Genomic DNA, 25130 nt, shown 5'->3' on the forward strand with positions numbered 1-25130 from the left:
GGAGTATTTTCACCTAAACTGAGTTCATGAAGCGAGTCTTGTTATACAAATGATAACAGAACATTAGAGACATAATTAATCTTTTAGCACTTTTACTTTCGATACTTAAGTACATTTGGAGGCAAATACTTTTGTACTTTTACTCAAGTTGAGGTCTAGAGTAAGGACTTCTACTTTTACTGGAGTAATATTTTACCTTGGGTATCTCAACTGTAACTCAAGTACATGATTTGTGTACTTCGTCCACCACTGGTTCTCAAAGAGCTCTCTTGGCTTATCTTTAACTTTCCTCTGATATCTTACATAGCTCTAGGGGTGATCAGTTTTCACTTGCAAATTATCAAGCCAACTGTACTGACAGTGATTTTTATATACATTTACACACACACACACACACACACACACACACACACACACACACACACACACACATATATATATATATATATATATATATATATATATATATATATATATATATATATATATATATATATATATATATATAAAAGGAAACACCGTCCAATTTTTGAGCTCATGTGTTTCAGCCATACCCATATACAAGTGACAAATGTATAAAATCAAACACATAGCCATGCAATCTCAATTGGCAAACATTGGTAGTAAAATGAATTATAAGTAGCTCAGTGACTTAAACTATGGCTCTGTCATAGGATGCCTTTGCCATAAGTCAGTTCATGACACTTCTGCCATGTTTGATCTGCCCCAGTCAACTGTAAGTACTGGTGTTGTGAAATTGGAACATCTCAAAGCAATAACAGTTCAGCCACAACACCAGAAGAACACACAAACTCAACACATTGAGACCACTTTGTTGCGTGTAAACATCTATCCTCTGTAGTATCACTCACTACAGACATCAGCACAAGAACGGTTGTTTCAGCTAGGTCCCTTAGTTCCAGTGGAGGGGAATGTTATTGCTACAGCAAACAAAGACATTTTTCATAATTAAATGCCTCCAAATTTGTGGTCCTTTCCTGTTCCAACCTGACTGTGCACCAGTGCTCAAAGTGAGATCCAAAAAGACATGGTTTGACATGTTTGATGTGGAGCATTTCCAGTGATCTGCACAGGGCCTTGACATCAACGCCACAAAACTCCTTTGGTTGGAATTGGTACGTTGATTATGAGGCAGGCCTTCTCACTCTATGTTAGAGCCTGGTCTTGCAAAAAATCTTTTGGTTGAAAGGCAACAAATTTCCACAGACACACTATATATATTCACATGTCTGCCTTTCTGATTTCCTCATCATGCCCTATTTGATATGAATGATTTTTCAAGAAGAGAACAGACGTCTCTCTGAAGGAGGTGGAGTTCACAGCAGTGGCCCTGTGGATCGTCTGGAACTCGCTGCGATGTGATTTGCTAACTGCAGCGGCCGCAAGAGGGCGGCAGAGATAACTGAATGTGGGGCTGTCGGAGGAATGGGTTTTTCTAGTCGCTGTTATTTGTCAAAGGCAGAACAGATGCAGCTCTGGAGGAACCCCGGGGGCAGCAGCGGCTCTCTGTCGTGGAAATGGAAGAAGAATAATTCCGTGGTGTCTGTTCGTTGTTTCAGGGACGGAAATAGAGGCTTGCATTATGCATTGCACTGCACGCCCCAGTGTGAGCCATGGCAATCAAAGAAGGCAAATATCGATGAATCTTACGGCCTGTTGGTGCTATTCCAGACTTTTTTTCATTTATGGGAGGCTTCTTCTCGGAGAAACAGCTGTCCATTATGAAGCTCCGCTCGTGACACCCTGTATAAATAAAAATAATGCGTGGCCACGCCTTCTTAACGCATGGGAACGAGATCCTAATGCGTAGCCACCACTAGTAAGGTGTGGGAATAAGATGATTAAGTCGTGGCCAGTACTTAGTAAGGCGTGGGAATGAGATCACAGCTTACTAAGTCGTGGCCACGCATTAGGATCTCATTCTGACGCTTTACCAAGGCGTGGCCACGAGTTAACTATCTTGTTCCCACGCCTTACTAAGTCGTGGCCACGCATTATTTTTATTTATACAGGATGTCGCAAGCAGGGCTCTGTAGGTCCGTCGGTCAGTACGTTTAAACTTCAATGCAGGGCGGCTGTGCGTTCAAATTCCTCACATTATTTACTGTTAGTATTATTATAATCAATATTTTTATTTACGAAATCAAACAGCAAAGTCAATCTCTGAGATTTTAGCCAGCCCTGCTGAAAAAAAACAGGTGTGGAATCCATTAAAAGTTTCTGTTGGTTTCTGCTGTTGTCCAAGTGATATTTTCCTGATGGGTTGGTTTCACAGCGCAATGGATTCAAATGGTTTACCAGGTGCTCTGGGACTGATTCCAGTTGCATTTTATGGTTTCTTAATGGGATCTAAAAGTGTCCCACAGGAAACTCGTGGTCACTAATGGTACTCATTAAGCCAATTCCCATTAGAAAGGAGAAGCACCAGGTTTCAATCCTAATGGTTATAATAGTCTTTTCCCAGCAGGGAGTATATACCCCGCGCTGAATTGGAGCTGACGACGGACAAAGTTGCTCCATTAAAAAATGACGTCACTTGATATTTTATGCTCTGACACATTTAAGACAAATCATCCTATGCGAAGTGAAAGGAGCATGAACAAGTGCTTGCGTATTGCTCAGTGAATGGATGTACTGCATGCGGCCATCGCCATGTGCGCATCCGTCCAGCGCATCGCAGTGAACGGGGAGGGCGAAGTGAGGCAGGATTTTGAACCCGCTCGATTTTTTTCCCGCCCGTATTCCGAGTTCTGCGCTATGATTGGCTACTAGTTCACTCGCCTGCTTGTGTGATTGGCTAATAGTTCACTCTGCGCCTGTGTTTGTGAACGGCTGCCCAATCCCAGCACAGGAGGCGGGGCTTGTCGCAAGACGGGCGGGAAAGAAACGCTCGAGCCAATGGAAATATTCATGCGCCCGAGCATCTTTTTTCACGAAACCGAAAAAACGAGCTAGTTCGCCGCGGAACCCTCTCCGGCGGGGGAGAGCATGCCAAGATGTAGTCGGGGTGAAGTTTGGCGGAGGTTACTCGTTGTCTAATGGGCTGTGTCGCTGACGTTTTCGCCTGGACGGGAGCAAAGTAAAGGTAATTAAAGAACCGAGAGGCGAAGGCTGGCTTCGTTTGGAAGTTTTGCTTTAACTTAGGTTAGCTAGGTTAGCGTGTTAGCTTGCTGGTGTTGTGTTTTTGTGAAGGGTGCGTTATTGCAGTAAGGGCCCTACGTGTATATCCTTTAAAGAGCTTCAGACGTGAAAAATGTGTGAGGGGTAATTAAACTAACAGTCGTTTAGTCTGTCAAAGAAAGCACGGCTGTTTGACGCGGTAGACAGTTTTTTCCCACGCAGGTCCAAAGTGAACATCCTAGTGGGACCTTATCTATTCTGTGCCCCTCCGCCACAGATGTTACTGATTTCGTGGTGGACAGTTGTGTTTTTAGGCGTGTGGTATGTGTACAGCGGTCAGGAACCGTAACGGTTTTTCACTGGATTCCCAACGGACGTTCCGCGTGAGAAGCCGCGCGAGCACCAACTGTTCTTGCTCTCGCGAGCGACGTTCTGAGCAGCGGACTGTGTTGTTGTGTTTTTATCTCCACTCGGGTTTATAAAAAGCGCTTGGTAGTTCATGCGTGTTAACATGGATTTTTCTTCGTCAAATATATGCAGGTCTGCGTTGCTGTCGTGGTTATTCTGTGTTTAAAATCCCACAGTCACGCAGGCTTTCACTATTTTCATCCAAAGCTCTTATAATTGCATTACTAACCTGTTGCGTTGATTATTTCTTGCTGTCCCCCTTTGATCATTAATTTTCTATGTTTTTTCCAGACGTTTCATCATAAATATGTTAATCCTCTTATTATCTCTGGGTCAGTTTGACACCATTCAGTGTTTAACGTTTCTAAATGAATGCATTGCATCATTTTTATTTAATATTTAATGATTTTTACTTATTTAATGGGGACAACTGGGTAAACATAAAAATAACACGTTGTCCTATGCACATATTGTACGCATCAGTGTTTAGCTGTATAAAACGTGAGAAATATCTACATTTTATGAACATTTGTTTTGGTTGTTTTGAGTGATGCTGAGGGCACTATAACAATTTTATAACCTTCAAAAAACTTCCCTCTGCTGTAGGAACTGAACCTAACCTAAGCTAATCTAACCTGTAGTACTGCGAGAAGCACTGATAGCTCACACGACATGGGGGAGAAGAAAAGCCACCAAGACTTTAATATTTTGCACAGGTTTAAGTTGCTTGGGTCACATTTATCCCAATGAAAAAGATGTTAGTAAATTTGAAGATAATAATTCTCAGGACACTATAAGGTCCCTTTGTTCTACTTTTTATTTTTAACTCTTGCATTCTTAACATCGTCCAGTTCATACATCAATACATGAATGCTATACTCGCAGTGTTCTCTACTGCCGTGTGTTTCCTATGCATGCCTCTCTCTTAGTAAAAAAGCAGAGGGTGTCTAGATATCATTAAGTAAGAGCTGAGGGGAAACTGAGAAGCTTTGCCATGAACTCTCATCACATAGCTATAGCTCATTGAATGCTACATCTGTCGACTGCAGTTTGCTTTTAACTAGGTGTACTACATTACTCAATGGTTTGATCTCGGTCTTCTCTGGTGTGCCCTGGAGGTAGTAATTGCCGCCTCATGTTGGGAAGTGATAACCCCTGCTTTCTTGGCAGACATTTGGATAATCATATGAAGTGCTGACACACTGCCTCTTCTATTTACTGTAGAAGCTAAAGTATGTATAGCAGCTTTGACGTTTGGTCATTACTGAGTTTTTATGGGTTCATATTAAATATCACCCCTTTTTGTCAGAATTTTGGCTATAGACTGTATCACAACTGTGTTTTGTGTGTGGTTTGAAACAAACATCCTTAAATCTTATAAGATTGCAGATAATCACAAGAATGTAAAAGCACTGCATCATGCAAAACAGGCAAATAGATCTCAGCCTTTATTCTGAAGTCTAACTGTGACCTGAGGTTAATAACCAACCTGAGTGTGAAGTAGAGGAGTTGAAAGAGTCTCAGCTGAATCATACAAAGCAACATGTAATCCAGTATTAAGAAACTGCATATTTGTTGCTGTGTTTCAGACAAAGTTAATACCTTGATCAGCTAAACAGAACGAAAAAATAAATGGCTAAATGTAAATTAGCAAAGCTCCGTCAGGGGGGCACTGATGCTGACAATTTCTTCGTTATTTAGTCAGGCACAATTCTGTGTCCGAGCACTTGCCAGTTAATTGCTTCATCCAGTCATTGAATTTAATTAATTTCCATTGAGTGGCTAGAAGATACAAGGAGGCAGATAGGAGCAGGAGAACAGGCTGGCGGTTAGTGCTGGTTTTATCTCTTCTCTTTCACACACTCACTGTGGGGTTGAATTGGTGGGTGATTAAAAAGCTGGACACACTCTCTTATCAAATTACACAAAGGAAAAAAATGAGAGTGGTGGCAAGGGTCAAAGCTTTTTATAAGACAAACCTCACAGCACTTATTGGAGCAATTTAAGACATGGTTAAGAATTGGTTTATGCTGTTAAATGCAGGGCTTGTTTTGTCTCTATTTACCTATTATTACACTTATTATACTGATTTATCTCTTGTATGCATGAGGAAAGTGAAGGACTAGTCTGTTTCTGATCTCCTTAGAAAAGCAAGTAAACAGAGAGAAGTGTGAATGCAGTCCAAATGGGCTTTAGTGACTCACCCTTTATTTGATTTTATCATGTAATTGTGGACTTCCTGTAGGGCAAGTTCACTTCCTGCCAAACAGTGGCTTCAGTGGCAGTGTGCTGTTGTTGAGGATGATGGATGGCCTATTAGCATATTCACTTAACCATATAACCCCTAACCCCACCCAGCCCCCACAGTCCTCTTCACTTTATTAAGTGTGCAGCATTAATTAAATGCTGCTACAGACTATTAAGAGTGCAATATAGACCACAACATACCTGTCAATGGTCCCTAAAAGCACTAGACACAAGATGTATTGTAATTTTTTTTTTTTTTTAGAAAAAATATCACAAGCACTTGAACTGTTAAATAAAATGCCATTTTTTTCTAATATGTAGCTGTAGTTCTATTCCCAGATGAGTAATAACTGCATAGCTTTAGTAATACTGTGCATGTGTTTTGCTTTCTGTATATGACTCAGGATGCACAATGCAATGTGAGGTTGCACTGCTGGATGCCATTTCTATGAACAATCATACATCAACAAGCTCATAAAGCTCCTTGTACTGCATACCTTCAGTCTGTTTTATGAGATGTTAATAGCAGAAGAGAATATATTACTGTATTATTCCAAGAAATAGAGTCCTAGTCAGGAGCATTTGTCTGTGGGAATGTGTGTGTCAGAATGGAGTCAGAAGATAATGTAGGAGCTGTTTTACAGGGAAGCTCGACTAAATGCACGGTCACAAGCAGTGATGCTCATTTCCACTGGGCCCTGATCATTAGAATGATAATCTTTTTTTCATTACTTTTCCTCTTTGCAACCCTTTTACACAACTTTGGCAGGCATATTAGAGGAGTGAAGAAGAGGAGCTCCAACAGACATTTCCATCCACTTACTCGTTCACACAGACATACAAGCATTCATGTTGGTGCTGTTCAGTACATCATCTATACTAGGAGTGGGCGATATGGCAAAAATATATCACGTGAGATATTTTCATGAAATTTAATGAAAAAAATTTGGTTTTGAAACACAAAAATGAAACCGAAGTGTCACATTAAAAAATGCATGGAAAAATAGTTTGTATTCAAATTTTCACATACTGCACTGCAGTAAATTAGGTTAAACAGGACTAATTACACTGTGTTTGTAATGCAGTTGTTCAGTGTTCTACATACTGACGACATTCATGACATGCTCAGAAAACAATAGTATGAAATAAAATATCATGATAACACTATAATCATCATATTGCTCACCCCTTATCTGTAGTGGTATACCACCTGGTATTGATTTTGGTAGCAAATGAGCATTCATTTCCATAAAATAGCAGTGTGTGTTTGCAAATCTAATAGTAACACACTCTTTAAAGTGTATTACACTGTGTTTTTTCTGAGAAGAAAACAGAAGAAAGCATTTTTCTTTGTTTATTACCCTATCAAATCTAACATTTAATTGATAATATGTTCAAAGATTTTGGCTTTGTCCCCTTTTATTCATTTAAATGTGCCACTAGAGTAGCTGTTAAACATGCATATCCATAGTACAATGGATGCGGAATGTGGAATTGGTGTGTTATTTGTGCTGCTGTGTTTTCTGTCACCATATAAAAGAAGCACAATGCTGCCTTTCAGTATTCGATGCACTGTGATGTTTTCCGAATGAGCACACAAGCACATTCAGAACAGAGCTTCAATCTATAACTGCTTATTGATTGATTATTTTAATTGGAGTATTAATAAAAATGACTGATGTGGGGATTCATGTGTTTGCCTTTGTTTAATTACAGTTAGCTTTGTTAAATTACAATTGTTGCTTATTGAATAAACAGTGCTGAGACATCCTGTTATTTATGGAGAAGAGTAGATTAATGCTGGCTTTACACCGAACGACTTTTCAAGCGATTTCACTGTTGCAATGTTGGAATAAAATCAGAGAGTCTTGTCGCGCTTGCGTCATCTCGGTCGTTTGGTGTAAGGTGGTCAAGATGGCGGTCTTAAGTAAGTCCTTTTCTCATCTTTAAGCTGTGACAGAATCAACCGCATTTAATATTATTGTAAGTTTTAAGTCTTGGCTCATGCAAATAGTGACGCACCAGGGGCTGGCGTGAGCGCTTGTGGGAGAGTGCAGGCGTTTGGCGCGATAGAGAGAGAGAGAGAAAATGCAGGCATGAGTGCCTGAGATCTCTGTAAAAAAATCTGGTTTCTTATTTTGTTTGTTTGTTTCCTTAGGTTTAGTTCATGACATCCAATCAACAATGGTGAAATGCTGCATGTTGTGTTGATGAGTAAATCTTTATATCAAATTAAAAAAGGAACTGCACATTTTACACGTTAATTAAAAAGATTCTAGGTGATGATCTGTCAGGGTGTACAGTTCTGCAGTGAACTGTTCTGAGCCGCAGATCTTTACACTCCCAGTCAACGTATCATCCCATCTGTACCACTATAAAGTGGAAGGAAAAGTGTTTTATCTGCTTGTAAATTTCCACCAGGTGCATGATGGGGAATAATCTCAAAAATCTAGCTGCAGTCTTCTAAATAGTGATACTGCAAGAATCATAGTCTGTGACTAAAAAAAGTGGTGTTAGATTTCAGTGTTTTAAAAGTCTTTTCAAACTCTTCTAGTGTATGATTAGCATAAACCGCATAAATAACCACTCTTGCATTGACCTTAAAGGGTTAATGATGTAAATATTATCTGATACTGTGATAAGTATCACATATGTGGTTGGTTGTTGTAGGATGGCAATAGGATTAAATCTTATCAATACCACTAATTAACTGCACTAAATAACATATATATGCACTTAAACACTTAAAGTATGATAGGGAAATTGGTCATAATTTTTTTTTCTGTTTGGCAAAAATAGCTCAGATTTTGTGTCAGACCACTTTGTAGGTGTATTTGAACATTTTTGCTACACTTATATTTCATATTTTTAATATTCAAAGCTGGGAACAATTTAAAAAACAAGGGAAAATAGTATGATCAGATATTATTTGTGTGGTGGACCTCTTCCCAGCACAGACATAGTAGTGGCATGGTGGTGTGTCACGCTGGTACCAGGGTCTCATGCCAGCTGTGTTGCTGAAGTATCACTGCTAGGTTGAGAGCCAGAAACCAACAGTGGTTCTGTAGCCAGAAACTAACCACTGATAAAGGGCTAAAGGAAAAAAGATGAGCTAACGGTACAGTTACATGGTTTAGCAAGAATATAGGTGTGTCCAGCAGGTGAAAACTATGCAGTGTGTAAAAACCTGTAAAAAAGTATGTGATGTATAGGGAGCATGTGTGTGTGTGTGTGTGTGTGTGTGTGTGTGTGTGTGTGTGTGTGTCTAAAGGAAAGAATGAAGTATGCGCTTAGAACATATATCTATGGCTCGTGAGTGTATGAATGTAGGATAAAAAATAATATGTCTTATATTTATTTGTAAAATATAAAATGCAAGATGTTAAAAGAAAGATTATATAGTTTGAATTGATTTTAAAAAGTAAAAATAAAAAAACTAAGCTAAAATAATTTAAAATTAAATTATAAAAGTAAAATAAGTTATGCAGCTATGGCATTGCACATGAGGGTATTGCACATATTTCTGTTTACAGATGCAGTTTAATAGTAAATATAAAATGCCATTGAATGTCAACATCTTTTAATATCCCTTGAGGATGTTTTGGAAAGGAGCTGAAAGAATTTATTCCTGTGTTGTTGGAGCATGGATGGCAGTGTGCACTGTCAGCGCTATGCAGTGTTCAGTTCTCTTATTGCACTGGAGTAGACGCTGTTCTAAATCCCGTTTGTCCTTGAAGTGATGGACCTGTAGCGTCTGCCTGATGGTAACAGGTCATACATATGATGACCAGGATGAGATGGGTCTTTCAGGATGTTAGTTGCCTTGCTGAGGCAGCGGGTCCTGAAGACCTCCTCCAAGGAAGGCAGCGAGCAGTTGATGATCTTCTGGGCTAAGCTGATGACTCTGAAGAACTCTCCTGTCCACTGCTGAGCTGCTATTGTGTCATGTGGAGATGCCATATGTAAGCATGCTTTCAAAAGCATGCTTTTTTCACTAATGCCATGGTGCCGGTGGTCCAGGAAAGCTCCACACAGTCCCAATCGATGTACAAGTTTGTGCTCAGTGAAGCTCTAGGAACCACTATAGTAAAGGAAATGAAAAAAAAAACAGCAGCAAAAAAAAAAAACCCTTTCAGAGGGAGGGATTTCCTTCCTGTAGCCTTTACAAGAAGATGCAGGAGTGAGTAAACTCGAATGGTTACTTGAACAAGAACGTCACCATAAGCAGTATCTTTTCTTATAACATATGAAAATGTATTTAGTTCAGAAGTGATGGTAACATGGTAGACATTCCCACAAAGTGCTAATCAAATAGTACTGCAGACAACATTACAGTGACATGAATGTTATGGGTTCTCTTAGGGATTTCTAGTGGAGCTGGAAGCTGTGTTGGCTCTGTAAATGTAAGAGCTGTTTCACAGAGCTCTTTGATACACTGTCCTTCTCTTCAGAGACGTTTATGTGGTCTGTCATTTCGTTTTTGAAGAGGGCTGTGGGTCTATGGCTCCTTAAAGAGAAGTGTCACTGTGTCTGGTTCCAGTGAAGGAGCTGTCAGGATTATAAAGCTGAGTTGAAGGCCGAAGCGCGCCGTCTGCGTGCTTGGACCTAGCCTGAATGAGGCCAGTGACGAAAACGTGCACTGTCTCTCTACAAGCGGCGCTGCAGCTTAAAAATGAAGTTTAGCAGAGATGGCCACACCGACCTGACAGACTTTATTTCCGCTCCCTGGCTAACTCTCTTTCTCTCTCTCTTTTTCTCTCGCTCTGCTGACCTCTCTCTCTCAGGCCTTTGGCAACACAGCTTCAGATTCTTTCACCTGAATCTCTGACAGTAAAAAGAAGCAGAGAGGAGGTGCTGAAGGTACACTGTGTATAAAGCAGAGCGTGGCTTTTGAAAACATTTTTGATTGGTGATCATGCACGTGCAGATGTGCTCGTCTGTGTGCTACATTTATGGTGTACAGGAAGGGTCACGAGAAATGATAATGCATTATATTTCTTTATCACTGGCAGGCCGGTTTTCCGCAGTATAATCCTGGATCTTTTAAAGCTTGAGTAACCATTCGAAAGAGAGATGACAAAGTAAATATACCTCAGTGATGTTTGAAAGCAGTATGTCTGCTCATTGATGTATGCAGTTTTACCTGCACCATATCTCTGAGTTCATGCTCCAGTGAGTAAAGTTTGACCATACTTTTACTGTATTTCTTATGAGTTTTACAACCCCATTCCATTCCTACACCTGGACTTCCATAAATGACCCACTGTCTGGCACCAGTTGTGTGTACCAGTCTCTTAATCCGCTAGTACAATCATTCACCAGAGCTATTTTCTTCTCTCTTTCCATTCCCATGTCTGGCCTAGTTTGTGTGGTTCGCCTTGAGGTTATCCAGTCCCAGGAGGGGTCAGAGGGGAGGACAGAGTGGGGAAAGACACCACAGGCCTGTAGTCAGACAGCAGGGTGAACGGGTGTAGCTGAACCTGAAAGAAAGAATAATAATAAATCTATCACTTTCTTAGAGGCTGCTTATGAAGAGACTGTGCTCCAGTTGCATCTCTAATGTGCAATCATTACTTTGGTCTAAAGAATCCACAACAATCCAACTCAGTAATTAATAACTGAAAAAAAGAATAGGCAATAAAATTTTACTTTTCGCCATAGCTCATTATTAAATTTATTGTCTGGCAGTTGTTTCTTTCATTTATTAATAGATCTGGGAACATGTCGAAACTAAATTCTAGACCTCATAGGCTATAAAAATATATGACCAATATGAAATTAGCAGTGAATCAAAACTGTATTAAATGGCAAGAGTGCATAACAGATTAGATTTATAGAAAGATAAGAGTTATAAATGGAGCGAGTGTGGGGAAAGTAGTGGAGTACAATATAGACAATTTTGCCCAAAATACACTGGTAAACATAAGAGACAGTGCACATTTAAAGTAAAAAGTCAAATGCTGGAGAAGAAAAACACAGTAATTTGAATCCATTACACTGCAGAACTCTGTGCTTTCACAGTGTTGTAACTAATGCAGTAGATGGAAATAGGGTGGGGGTGGTAAGACTGCTGTAAGAGCTGTTCCACAGTGCTAGTCCTTCAGACTGAATATTATATTTATCACAAGTTAACAGCACCGTGGTTGGTGCTCGTATGAGATGCGGGTTGGGTGTTTGTCAGCAGGGAAGAGAGAGAGTGTGTGTTGCTTTTTAGCTTTTTTCTGCTGGTGGAGCGGTTGGGCAGAAGAGCAGTGGAGCGTCTGATTGGGCAATGCACCTGGGCGATGCAGCAAGATATCAGTACTGCTGCAGCTTATCACACAAACACATGCAACTCTGATATTTTATTTTATTCATTTAATGCATATTTTTCTGTCCTGTTTTCTGCCACCATTTCTGTTTCTGTGTCTTTGAACTCAGGTTGCTTTCTGTGTATGTATTATGCATGTCTGTATATGTACTTTGTCACTCAGTCTTGTTTTTCTTCAGTCCACCTTTTGCTGGTTGTTGCAGGCAGGAATCTTTGTATTTGTGTGATTATGAACATGAATATTCAGTAACGACTTGTAGTATGATTTTCACATAGCTGCTTTTATGGCCTTTCAGGTTTTGCTATTTGAAGGTTTAGAGGAAGCTGTCCACCCATGTTTATGTATGTATCCATCCATATGCATAACTCACTATGTGCCTGTCAGACCTTTTCCTTTCATCCTTCTCTAATCTGTGCTGCTATACTGACAATATTGCAGGCATCCCATGTAATATGAAAGGCTGATCACACGCATGAATTCTTCTTTGTGTAGGATTGAATGCCTATGGATTACAGTCAAAATACACATATATGACATTGTTTTTATATACGAGTCTTATGAAAGCTTGCTTTAAGCATACCCTACTTGTTGTTCTTTTGCCTTCCCAGCTCCACTCCTTTCACTCCCTGGGACCCTCTCAGTGAGGTGTAATCGTGTTTCTGCACTGTGGGCTAAACGCCACAGAAACATGGGGCCTGCGCGAAACGACTGTCAAAGAGTGCAGAAAAGAGCAGAGGAATCAGGGAGCGACATGACGCCGGCACAGGAGAGAGGAAACAGTGTAGCAGACGTTAGCAGGGATGAATTATAAATGACAGCCGGCATCAAAATTTCAGATTGAATTTGTGGTCGGTAGGAGGGGGAAGGAGGTGTACTCCAGCTTGAGAGCTTCGTTCAGAAAAATGGATTATGGAGGGCTGCAGGATGAAGATTTACCAGCTTGTCCAGTGTGATCTGAACCCCAAACAAATAGAGAGCACAGTGAGTGATGATGGTTTGCAGACAGGAGTTTAAAGAAGTCTATAAGACTATTTCATTGTGCTTAAAATTGGAAGACTGACAGAAATAAAGATTCTACAGTGCAGTTATAGAGCAAATAAAAAGCTGTTTTTTGTTCAAGGTATCAAATACTATACTTCTAGAAGGAAAACTAATCTGCTTCCCCCTTTCAGTTTTATCCAGTCTTTCAGTATTTATTCAGTAAGTGTTTTTTTTTTTAACTAAATCGATTTGTATCCAAGTGAATTTCTCATGGATTATGTTAACCACACCTGCATCAAAATCTAAATTCCTCCTTTGCTGTTCTGCAATGCAAATGCATTTCACTGATTAAGTGTCCTATTAACGCAGGAGTTTCTGCTGGGTTTCCCATAGGTATAATCTCTCACTGGAAATCTTAATCAAGAGCCACAGATTAGTGAGAAAACTATGCTGTCAATCACCTCATCTTTTTCTGTTTGGATGTATGTTTTCTCTTCTGACCAGGGCTTTTAGAAACTTTCTAAAATATTAGTTTGTTTGCTACCGAGCTTTGAAGCTCCATGGTAGAAATAAAGCAGTGGGGGTTGAGTCACCTCCTTGCCTTTTCTCTCTCTCTCTCTCTCTCTCTCTCTCTCTCTCTCACACACACACACACACACACAAACTTTCTCTTTTGTGCCCCCTGGTGTTTCCCCCAGGGGGTTTGTGTGTGTGTGCTGGGCCTGTCATATGGAGGGAATCACTGCTGATTAAGGTGACACTCACTAAACTGTGGTGCTACAGAGAAGCTGAGCTGAACAGATTGCATTTGGGAAGGAGCCATGCTCTCCCATTTATTTCTTTACTGTCCATACACACAAAGGAGATGAAGGAAATGCTCAGAATGGTCCCCTTAGCAAGGCAACTCTGAAAGAGCAGTAGACAAAAATAGCAGACATATATAAGATCAGTAAAAAATACAGATAAATGAGATGGCATTGCCTTATAAGGCCTAATTTTCCAGTCCACTGCAATCTGGGGCCCAGAGAAGAAGAGATCTCTATGTTTATACTGTCATATTGTTATTCCAGATTTGTTCCTGTCTTTTTTTTTTTCAACTATTTTTAAAAATGGTTTTGTCCTTTCCAAAACTGCGTATCTTACTAAAACAGTAAAGTGCTTGTTGGAGAGCGTTGTGTTTCTTCATCCGATTTGAAAGACAAGAGTAAGAGTGTCTGTACCTTTGTACAAGGTAGGGATTAATGGCAAATTTCAAAGTAGATTTCTAAATGAACAGCCTATAGTTGCAGTAAATGCTTTCTGTCTCGAGTGTGTCATATACTCTACCTTTAAAGACAGAATACTATTTGATATATTGAGTACCAAATATAAAACTGCTCCGGATCATTTTTTAGGACATTTTAAGATGAAGTAACCTGGTGACCTGGTATCTGAAAGAAAGATACACTGGTAAAATATTTATGGCCATACAGCTAGTGCTAAGTTTAAAGCCTTTAGTTTTAGTTAAGGATACATAATGATATCGCAGTCATATTCTCATGAAGGGCAGAACATTTACAGTAGTGAGCAAATGTCTATGAGCACTTATCCATTTATCCAAATCCATTTATCTTTGCCATAAATGTGCTTTGGCTTGCAAAAAACATACATATTTAGAATAAATACAAAATGCACACACATACAGTAAAAGAACAAAAAAAATATTTCTTTTAAAGAAGTAATTGATCTTTTTTCAATTAGTTTAAAGCACAAAGCACTAGCATGCTTTATGAAGCACTGGTTAGCCAAACTAGGTACTGGATGATAACTACAAATAATACTGGGCTGGCATGAGAAGTATATTGGAAATGGTTAAATAAACACATTGACATATGTAAAATTGTTAATGTATTAATGTTACTTGTTATACTAGTATTTTTCTATGCAAATAAAGGCTTATCACCCAGCTAAATAGTTTTTTTTATTCTAATTAAGTGTGTAAAAGTTTTGCACTGCACTATAAGTGATGCTACTGTACTAAAATTTCTACACTTTATTATTTTAACTGTATTTAATTTAGAGATCTTTAAGACTGGCCTTGGCAGATATGTTTGTCAGTTTGCATCAGTCAAGTGAATGTCTGATTGATTCTCCAGAATTATTGATGTAAATTGTATCTTGATTGAAAAGATTATGTTGAGTCTTGTGGTCTGTCTTTGCACGGTTTGGTAGAAAACCTTCTTTTAAGGCGATTATGTTTTATTGTTGTCTTGAGATTCAACTGTGATCTGTGTTGTTTTCCCACAGTAAGTTATTAAGACTCTTCCCCAAAAGAGAGTACCCAAAATCTCTCACCTCCCATTTCTTTCTCTCTCTCTCTCTCTCTCTCTCTCTCTCTCTCTCTCTTTCTTTCTTTCTCTATCTCTCAACACTGTTCTTCTTACCCCTCTTTGAGTGCCTCAAGTTTATTCTGGTTTTTGTCCGTTTCTAGGAAATCAAGCAGAAGAGGTCTATAGAGCTGTGTGAAACCACCTATCCTACAACTAGACTGAACCATTGGACTTCATCTGATGAAAGACATTTCATCTGAAATACCTTACCAACAGTTCATCAAGGATAAATTCTAGGCCTGCAATTCATTTTATTGGAGGAAAGTCTGAAGGCTAATGGGAAGGGAAGCACGTGCTCTGGGTAACTGGTTAATTTACCTTTGCCTTTTCCCTCACCTACTACACCCCTTTCATAGCATGTGTTAGCATGAATCATTAGGCAGACTGACCAGTCCATGCAGTAATTCATAGCATACTGTAGGGCCCTGTCACTAAGGACCTTAATAGGACTCCCTGTCTGCTTCAAACAAGGTGAGAACAAGACACAAGACACAAGTCTTAGACTACATGTGGAGACTGTTGCGCACCCCCCCCCTCCCGCACACACACACACACACACACAAACACTTGAGAAGCTCTGACTCAGCACCCTTAGCCTTCTATCTATCCCCCATTCTGCTCCATCAGTGCTGTTGTCTCTGAGGGGAAGAGTGTCCATCTGTTTATTCTCTAGGCAGACAGAGCACACTCACACTTTTCTTTTCGCTGCCACGCTTCAGCAAGCTTTTGAGGATTCCTCTGCATGCTATCTCTATCTCTCTCTCCTACATATAGCCAGTTCTAACTCTCATGGTCTCTTTCACATTCTCACACACCTCTCCCTGTGCTCCTCGCTCCTTCCTCTCCTCCTGCATCTCAGCCCTAGGCAGCTGTTTCCATCACACACCTCATCTTAATAAGCATGCTAATTAGAGATGTCCAGTTCCCAATTAGGCTGCTGCAGTGGCTGCCCCTAGCTGCGATTCTCAGTACACACACTGACCTTTGGAGAGGGCCAGACTGCTGCTTTCTGAACCTCACCACTTTTGTCTTGCTCTCTCTCACACGTGCACACACACACACACACACACACACACACTTGCCAGTTTTGTCCTCTCCGGATTCAAGGCTGTAAATGGTAAATGTCAGTGCTTTAGCCATCAAATCATGTGGGTGACTGGGTTTGTTTGACACAGTGCTATGAATGGCTGTCTCGCAGGGAGGATCGCTTTGGCCCCAAAGGGACCTGCAGCTCCTGCTCTGCTTGAAATAAGCTCACTGCATTGGTCAGCTCTGCACTTTAATTAGTAGCATTACACAGTTTTATCTCCCTTTGTCACTCTTCTCATATTTTCTCTCTTTTTATGTCTCTCTCATCTGCCTCTATTAGCAGGGTATAAGAAGTGATGGCTGTGGATTACTGCTGGCTCTGAGACTCAAGCTGACAAGACCAGGACCTTCTTGCAATCATCGGTTATGGGAACCTTCAGAGGCATTACACCTGAAACCTAACTTGATGATCAAGTAGCTGAATTACTGAAGGTCATCAACAAGCATCCTTTTTCCAGGTGGAGTTCTACTTCTGGAGTGATTGCTTTACCTGTGTTTTCCACTTATTTTGACCACCTCACTTTCTTGTGCAGTGAAAGGAGGTAAAAGATGTATATAGATGGCTGGCTGGTAAAAAAGTCAACAAATATGAATAAAACATCAAGAGAGACTGAAGGCTATTTTTCTGCAGTTTACTGCAGTTGAATTCTTCCACCCCCAAACTTCAACTCCCAACAGCCCCCTCCTCCAGCCCCCGTTTTCAGAGAGGAGAAAAAGACGCTCTGGCAAACTGACAGCAGCCGCCACTCCAGAGATTCTGTTTGCCCTGTTTGTTTATTGCCTGTTGTTTTGTTTGCCTTGTTTTTGCACTCCTCTCTCCCTGTGCCCCTGTGATGCTCCGTCGCCTCTGTGCCCGTGTGGAGCCATGCCCATACCCGAGATGGCTCTGAGCCCTGTGAAATTTTTGCACTGGGAGGCGTACCCCCCAATGGCTGTAGGCCGTGTGTACTGCACGGCCGCGCTCTGGGCTGGACGTATCTATGTGCTGGGAGGCTGCAGTGAGAACGGCCTGCCACTTGACTTGGCTGAAGTCCTGGATCTAGAAACCCAGACCTGGTGCCAGCTGCCCCCACTGCCCACAGCACGGGCGGGGGCCTCAGCCGTAACCCTAGGGGACCAGCTGGTGGTGATGGGTGGCATGGATGCACAGCAGAGTCCACTGGCATCAGTGGAAGTCTACCACCCTGATGAGGGCAAGTGGGAAAGAAAAGCAGGACTGGGCCAGGCATCCATGGGCATAACCTCGTTGGAGATAGGTAAGAACAGTGGTCTCTCTTTCATTTTCATTAGAAGAATGTATGAACTAATTGTATTGTAACAGGCATCTTCAACATAAGCAGTTCTTAAGGAGGAATCAACTAAAATTTAGCAAGAAAGCAGAGGAACAGCTTATCCCCTTGAACCCTATGCTAAAACACATCAACTGAACAAGATGCAGGTGAAATCCGGGGGTGGATTCAGGACAAAACAATGTATTACGAGACTACTGTAAATCTCCTGTTCAGACAGATTCCCTCTTATGCATCTGCTTCTCATCAGGAAGCCAAATATGTATAGCTAAACTCCTCTTATTATAGATTCAGATTAGACACTTGCTATTTAAGATGGAGAGTTTGACGATATTCCAGGAACCAGCTTGCATAGACAGCAGAGAGAAAAGTCACAATCGTACTCATTTATTCCTCTCTCAACTGGCTCTGTGTGATTAGCTGTGTTATCTCTGTCCAATCACTCCTGCTGTAATGACTGCCTCTCAAACACTAGTCTGTTTGAGAGCTGTGGATTCACAAGCTCCCAATCAAAACCCATTAGTCATTCTGTTTCTCTCTCTCTCTCTCTCTCTCTCTCTGTTATCCTAGAGTGAGTATTTAGGTGTATTTGAGCATGACAGAGAGGAGAGATGGATGAATGTTTAGTTTAGGGATTGCCTCGCCTGTTTCCTCTTCCTGTCCTTTTGTGAATTATTCCACCGTAACTGTGCTCCCACTTCGCTGGTACATTCATCACCTGGTTTGCTCTGTATACACCTTTTAAACAGGAAACCAGCAGTGAACACACGCTTAAAAAAGGCCAGCTTTGTTCCTTCTAACTCTGTCTGTTTTTGTTTGTCTGCTCCTCAACATGGCTCACTGGCTACTGCATATCAGGGCTGATGGGTGAGGGAAAGAGAAAGCAGAGTGAACAGAGGTGCGAGTCTGAAAAGTCGGTTCACTTCATTGAGCAGGCGGTCAGCTGCTGCAGCCTGACCTGCACCAAGCACAGCAGCCTCTGGCCCACTCGCATCCGCTCCGAGACACTTTTGTCATATTAATAGAAGTATGAATAATCTTCTCCCGTCGTCGGTAGAGACAGGCAGGGGTGTACTTGTTATTAGCATCAGGACTTCAGTGCAGAGCTTTTGTCATAAAGATTATCCTTTTGACAGTGTATGACAGTTATGACATTTAGACTGAAGTGGGAAAAAGTTAAGAGAGGGGCCACTGAGGTAAGCGTGAATGTTCTTTTGTGTGGTAAAATTAGTTAGTGCTGCTAAATTATGTGCGCATGTGTATGTAATTACTTTGCTATTACTCATCCTTTTGAGCAACTGTGAGCTTCTGCTCTCAAATGGCTGCTTTGTACCCTGTCAGAGCCTATAAGTCATAAAAGTATACAAATCCCAACATGACCCATTTCCTGTCGTCCTCAAATGAGGGCGTACTAATTACTGTGTGCCAATGGCTGGCTTTTGATGACTAAACTTCTTTTGGGCTGGACTTACTAATTCACTCTGCTGTGAAAAAGGAAAGAACATTTATTTTTTATTTAATGTAAGGCCCCTCAACATTTGAGATACAAATTAGGGTATTTATATGAAATTCTCTGTTTTTCTGGCAATTAGATTGATATTATGTAGCAGTACTTCATTCATTAGAAAAGGTTTATGGCTAATTTTTACTCAAAACTCCAGACCTTACAAATCTCTTAATAGCATTTAACATTTAACACCAATCAAATCTTAGCAGATCCTTGTTTTAAATTTATGTGGGAGGCACAGAACATTGTATTAGAGCTCTTTTCCATTTTAAAACTGCAAACTGCAGGGCAAAGAAGTAAAGGTTGTGACATCTTTGCAATGTCTGGGGTGGCCGAAGTTCACTTAACATCCCTTACGAACAGCTATTTTAAATTTGACACTTTGAAGGTGTTAAAGTTTTGAATTGTGTCAGTTATACATGTTGTTGAGAAGAGTTTATTTCAGACTTGTATATGTGAAACTCTTCTGAGAAAAGACGCTCATAATCTAGCAGATGAATCCATGCTCTAAAGCAACTTTCACACGTGTAGTTGTACCTATAAATGTTCTGGGAATTTCTTGGGATGGGGTTTTGTGTGAGTGTGAGTTGGGGTTGGAATCCCGAGTAATTCTTAGCAAAATGCTCAGCAATGATCTGGGTAGCCTCAATTGTGAACCAAAACTGAAACACTGTCAGATAAGAGGATGACATTTTAATGAGATGATCTTTTCAACAGAACAAAGCATCTTCCGGCAAACATCACATCCTGCGTCTTGATTCTCCTGATATATATGAACACACTGGACCCAGCGTTGTTCTAGCAGTAGGCTGCAAGTGTAAAAGGGGAGTTTGCCGGCATTACTGGTAAAGTTAATCCAGTAATGTTCTGAGTTTTATATCAGAAAGGGGCTTAAGAGTTCACTCATCTGAGATTTAAAATCAGCAATGGTCATGAATTGCACAGGATTTATCTCTTTTTTTCTGTAGGATAATCCATGAAAGATGTGCACTGTATGTTAAAGCCATCTGCAAAACTTTGACTGAATGTCAAATAAAGTGATCATTTTATCTCAGACACTACTTTTACTCGTTCGAAGAAACTTTAAAACAGCTTAATACTTTAAAAGTCAACCTACTTCTACTCTTTATGAGAGGATCAGCCTGATTTAAAATGCAGTCATATTTTCAGGCAAGACACACATGTAGGAACAGGAACAGAATCTAGAGTCAAAATCATTTAGCCTTTCAACAAGGATGAAAAACTTTGCAGCAACTTAGCATTTTTTTTCACTTGGTGTGAAAAACATACCCTCTCAAATTAAAAAGTTTGTTGAAGTGTTATGTGTAAATTGTCTTGTCTGTGTGCTGCAATTTTGGTCAAGGCTTGCTTTAAAAAAGAAATGACTAGCCTGGAAATAGAAACTAATGATTATTGTATTCTCTCAAAAGTTCTGATGTGCTCCCCTCTTTCTCTCTTCTTCTCAGTGCTCTGTTGCCTTCTGTACCTTGCATCATCTTACAGAGCAAATTGCTTTGAGGATATCATCGTATCTGCATGTCTTTGAAATCTGTTAACCTTTACAGTCCCCTGATTTTGATCAGTGGTTTGAGCCACCTTGGGGAGTGTTTTCCTTATCCTTTTTTATTTTGTCAGAAAATTGGATGCATAGGGTTAACAAAGCCATGATTTGAGGGTTCTAAGTGTTCTGTGGAGAATTTAGAGGAATGAATACTCTGGGCGTGGTGGCTGTATTGCCAATAGATTTCTCCAGGTGATTATGAGGTGTTTAGGGCTGATTGTTAGCATGCTGGCATTTGGACGTTGAGACTATTTCACCTAACAGCTCACCATTTGGACTAACGGTCTGATCACTCACCTGTAGGAGCCCCGCATCGCTGTGAGGCTGTGATTGGCACAACTGTTTTCAAAACCCCGTTTACTCCCTATTCATCCCTTACTCCATTTGTGCCCTTCTGTTGCTCTCTAATGTGTCTGCTTCTCTAATTCTCATTTCTCCTCCTTTCTCCCGTATCCTTCTCACTTCCTGATCAAGAGAGCATTGCTGTTGCCTAGCAACAGGTGTGTATATGTGTGTGTTTGTGCATGTACGTGTGTATATTTGACCCAAAGACATTTTTAGAACGAAGCAGGCTGAGCTGTGCCAACCCATGACTCCCTCCACTCTTGTTGTTGCTTTTGTCAGTTCTTTGTGTGTGAGAGAGAAAGACAGGGTACTTATTACTGGATCTATATCAGCTCCACTACCATTAGCTTGGCTTTCTCTGCCAAGCTCCAGCTGCGCTCATGCTGTCATACCTCTTTTGATTGGACTAGCTTTGTTTGAACCCCCTTAACCCAGTGACCTTTCACACTGTCAATGTCATAGCAAAAAATTGTAGCTTCCTTTTTTATTTGACAAAAACACCAGCTGCCCTTAACTTTGTATGACTGTTTGATTCATAATGGTCCAAAATTACTTGGAATAACATCATTTTATATTGACATATTGAACACTTTATTTTTAGGGTTGTACCTGAGCATCTGAGTTGCACCCCAAGCCTGTTTTAATTTAATTGAAGCCATAGTGAGATACTATGGTATTTACATACTTTAACATAATTTAACTTTTAAACATGTTGAGTGATATCCTATATTTATGCTATCTAGCATAGATGACGTTGTCCTAGAAACGCAGCTGGTGCCAGAGTATCACCTCATCTCCCTCTCATTATCCTTTTGAAGCCTAGCATTTTAATACTTGCTTTATATGATCTCTTCCATTATCTTCCTTCACAGTAACTTTTTCCTAACCTTTCGCTCTTCTCCCAAAATACCCTTTGGCTAATGAGCCAGATCTGTAAAAGTTTTTGGGTGGTGCACTTACCCTCAGGGAAAGTCTACTTTAGAATATGCCTCTGAACATCCTCTTTCTCATATCTGCTTCTGCAGAGACTTAACTGCTGCCTAATGTCTACGTTTTGTCCTCCTATACCAGAAGGGAACCTGCGATAGCTGCCGGTGGGGCTCTCCACACAGTGAATTATGCAAACCAGAAAGGACTTCTCCTCTGTAAGAGATTGGTTTTATCAGCCGCCGACTGCATAATGCGTTTGAATTGAGGTCAGCGCGAACAATGTTTCTAATAAGTGAAAGTCACTGGGTTTTTCCTCTAATGAGACACCAAACTCTGGACAAAGGATTCTGGACAAAGTATTTTGTCCACAGTGCAACTATGAGATATGGATGGAAAAAAATTAGAACAGTAAAGACATGTTGTGAAATGAGGCTATATGGTTCTCTGACAGGTGTTATGTGAAAAGAGTTTTTTGAGGGCTATTATTGATCAGGAACTGCCACATATGCTTTCTCTCTCTCTCGGATAAAGACGGAATGACCGTAGAAGCCCCTAACCTAAATTGAACTATAAAATGATATTTAATATTTTTCTTGGGCTGTCCATAGACTAATTGTATTCACATTTTTTGGCCTTGTTAAAACATCACAATGCTGCTCTCTGTATTGTGCGTTGGTGAGCATAAGGCAAGCTGTGGACTGTTCGGCCAGTCTGATATGTGTATTTTGGGCTGTATTTTGAGGTGTGAAAGTGGCGTCTTTATGGGAGTGAGTGCTTGAGCTTGCTCATTATATGAAAATGCTAGAGGAGATTGAGAGCTAAACCCATCAGAGTTGGTGGAGATGCAGATCTCTATGGTAACACATCCATCTCTGCTTTGTGGAGGGGAGAGACAGGCATAAAAATGCACTCTCACCCCAGCACACCCATACTAAAAACAACACCCTCTGTTCAATTTATGGTTTCATTTCCTGCTTTCTGTTGCTTTAGTACATGTTGTTTTAGGGCACTATTTGTTAAAATCATATGTGCCTCTAAGTTGCAGTAATTATTACCCATCCACTTTTTTTGCATAGGCATAAACCCAAACAGAATACTAATGTTTGTGAAATGTTCACTCACATGCAAATTCTCTCTGATGTGTGCTACTTATAAACCCTTTATCTCATGCATACATATAAGCACACACTAACAATCTGGAATAAAAAGCGCTGAAACCATTAGCCTTTTTTCTCTCCATGTCATTGTGTAAGGACCGTTTGATCTCTCTCTGCGACCCAGCGTGCATCAGTGCACTTGATTGCTAAGTGAAGCGTACACCGCTGGCTTCTAAGGAACACTGAAGAATAGGTGAAAGAATACGCAAACACTCATTTTCTGTTTTCTCTTTATCTTTCTCCCTCTCTCTTTCATTTGCATAGAGGCAGGCTCACTCACATTGGTTGTTATTTAAAGCATCTCTGATTCTTTTCTAATTGAACTGGTCCAGTTTCCTCAATAATTAATACATTACTCATTGTTTCTAAACCCAGTAGACCTGTTGTAGTGAGTAAATATGTGTGTGTGTGTGTGTGTGTGTGTGTGTATGTGTTTGTGTGTGTGTGTGTGTGTGTGTGTTTTTTTGTTTTAATTCTGTGAAGCTGCTTTGTGACAACATCCATTGTAAAAAGCACTATACAAATAAATTGGATTTGATTTGATTTGATTTTGTGGTGCATTAGTTCATTGGTGTTTTATTGGGGTCCTATCCATCATTCTGCCTCAACATATATATGAACATATATATTTCAGTATCTGGCCACCAGTTGGTCTTAATATTCAATTCTATTTAGTGTCGTCCAGAGGAGGATGGATTCCCTTTTTGACTCTTGGTTCTTCCTCTTGCTCTTAGGGTGTTTTTCCTTGCCGCTGTTGCCATGCTCTTGGGAACTTGGGACCTGAATTATTTATTTATCTATTTATTTTGTGACTTTGTGACAACGTATTTTGTGAGAAGAGATGTATAAAGAAACTTTGACTTGACTTGAGTCAGTACTCATTGTGTAGAAATCACATTTTCCTAAGAAAAAGCTTACAACTGTGCGTAAGAAAAAGGTTTATGAGAATGTTTTTTAATACATTTCTCCAAAATTAAAGTTCCCGAGCATTCTCTTAACAAACACATATTTCAATAAGGTTTTCTTGTGCTAGCTGTAGGTAATTTGTTATGTAGCCCATCAATATCATGTTACATTTTATATCTTGTCATAAACATCCTGAGATACATTTTGAATTAACTGGTTATTATGTTTATTATAAACAGTGTTTGAGGGAAGCAAAATGGAGGAAAGACAAAATGCATAAGTTAATTTTTTTTCAGTAAACAAGAACTAGAACTGATGATGGAGAAAATTAATAAAAATTCTCCTTGTTCTATTTTAACAGTCACATTTTTAAAATGTGATTGTCAAAAAACTTACCTTGTCAACTCTTTTAGTGTAAGACAAGTTTGAAGCTGTCACAAGATTAGAAGAATATTTTAAAATATTTCTTTCAAGAATATCACTAAGAATAAAGTTAAAGAGAATATCAATTGATCTTAACTTTTCTCTTTAGAATTAAATAAAAATCTACTTTGGTTCATTGACTGAAAAAGTCCCCCACAAAATTTTGTAAATAACTAAACTATGCTGACTCAAGAAAACACCTTCCAGCTGCAAAATGGGCAAAAAATTGATTACCCATAGTGCCAACAAAAATCTGCATTTGCCTGAAAATACTGACCTTAATTTCCTTCAATCCAAATTTCTCCACACGCTACACACAGAAAAAATAGGATTTGCTGTGATTGTTTTCTTTGTTCACAGAGCTCCTTAAACGCAACCGATGATTACCCCCATGCTATCTGGTACTGCACACCTTTACAAGATTTTTGACAACTTGTGACTGAGCACACTTCTGTTCATCTGGCCT

At 40.1% G+C, this 25130-nt stretch overlaps 1 protein-coding gene across 1 annotated transcript in view; it reads left to right on the top strand.

Moving 5' to 3' along the window:
- The first annotated feature begins 2914 nt into the window (after window positions 1–2914).
- The window catches only part of LOC108436323 (kelch domain-containing protein 8B), a 124352-nt gene continuing 102136 nt past the window's right edge, over window positions 2915–25130 (top strand). The window contains exons 1-3 of the mRNA XM_017712744.2: window positions 2915–3106; window positions 15559–15758; window positions 16827–17802. Coding sequence (XP_017568233.1) covers window positions 17412–17802 — 391 coding nt within the window. The 5' untranslated portion in view covers window positions 2915–3106; window positions 15559–15758; window positions 16827–17411. The remainder of the gene's footprint in view (window positions 3107–15558; window positions 15759–16826; window positions 17803–25130) is intronic.

Source organism: Pygocentrus nattereri, chromosome 9 (genome assembly GCF_015220715.1).
Source record: "Pygocentrus nattereri isolate fPygNat1 chromosome 9, fPygNat1.pri, whole genome shotgun sequence".
Lineage (NCBI taxonomy): Eukaryota > Metazoa > Chordata > Actinopteri > Characiformes > Serrasalmidae > Pygocentrus > Pygocentrus nattereri.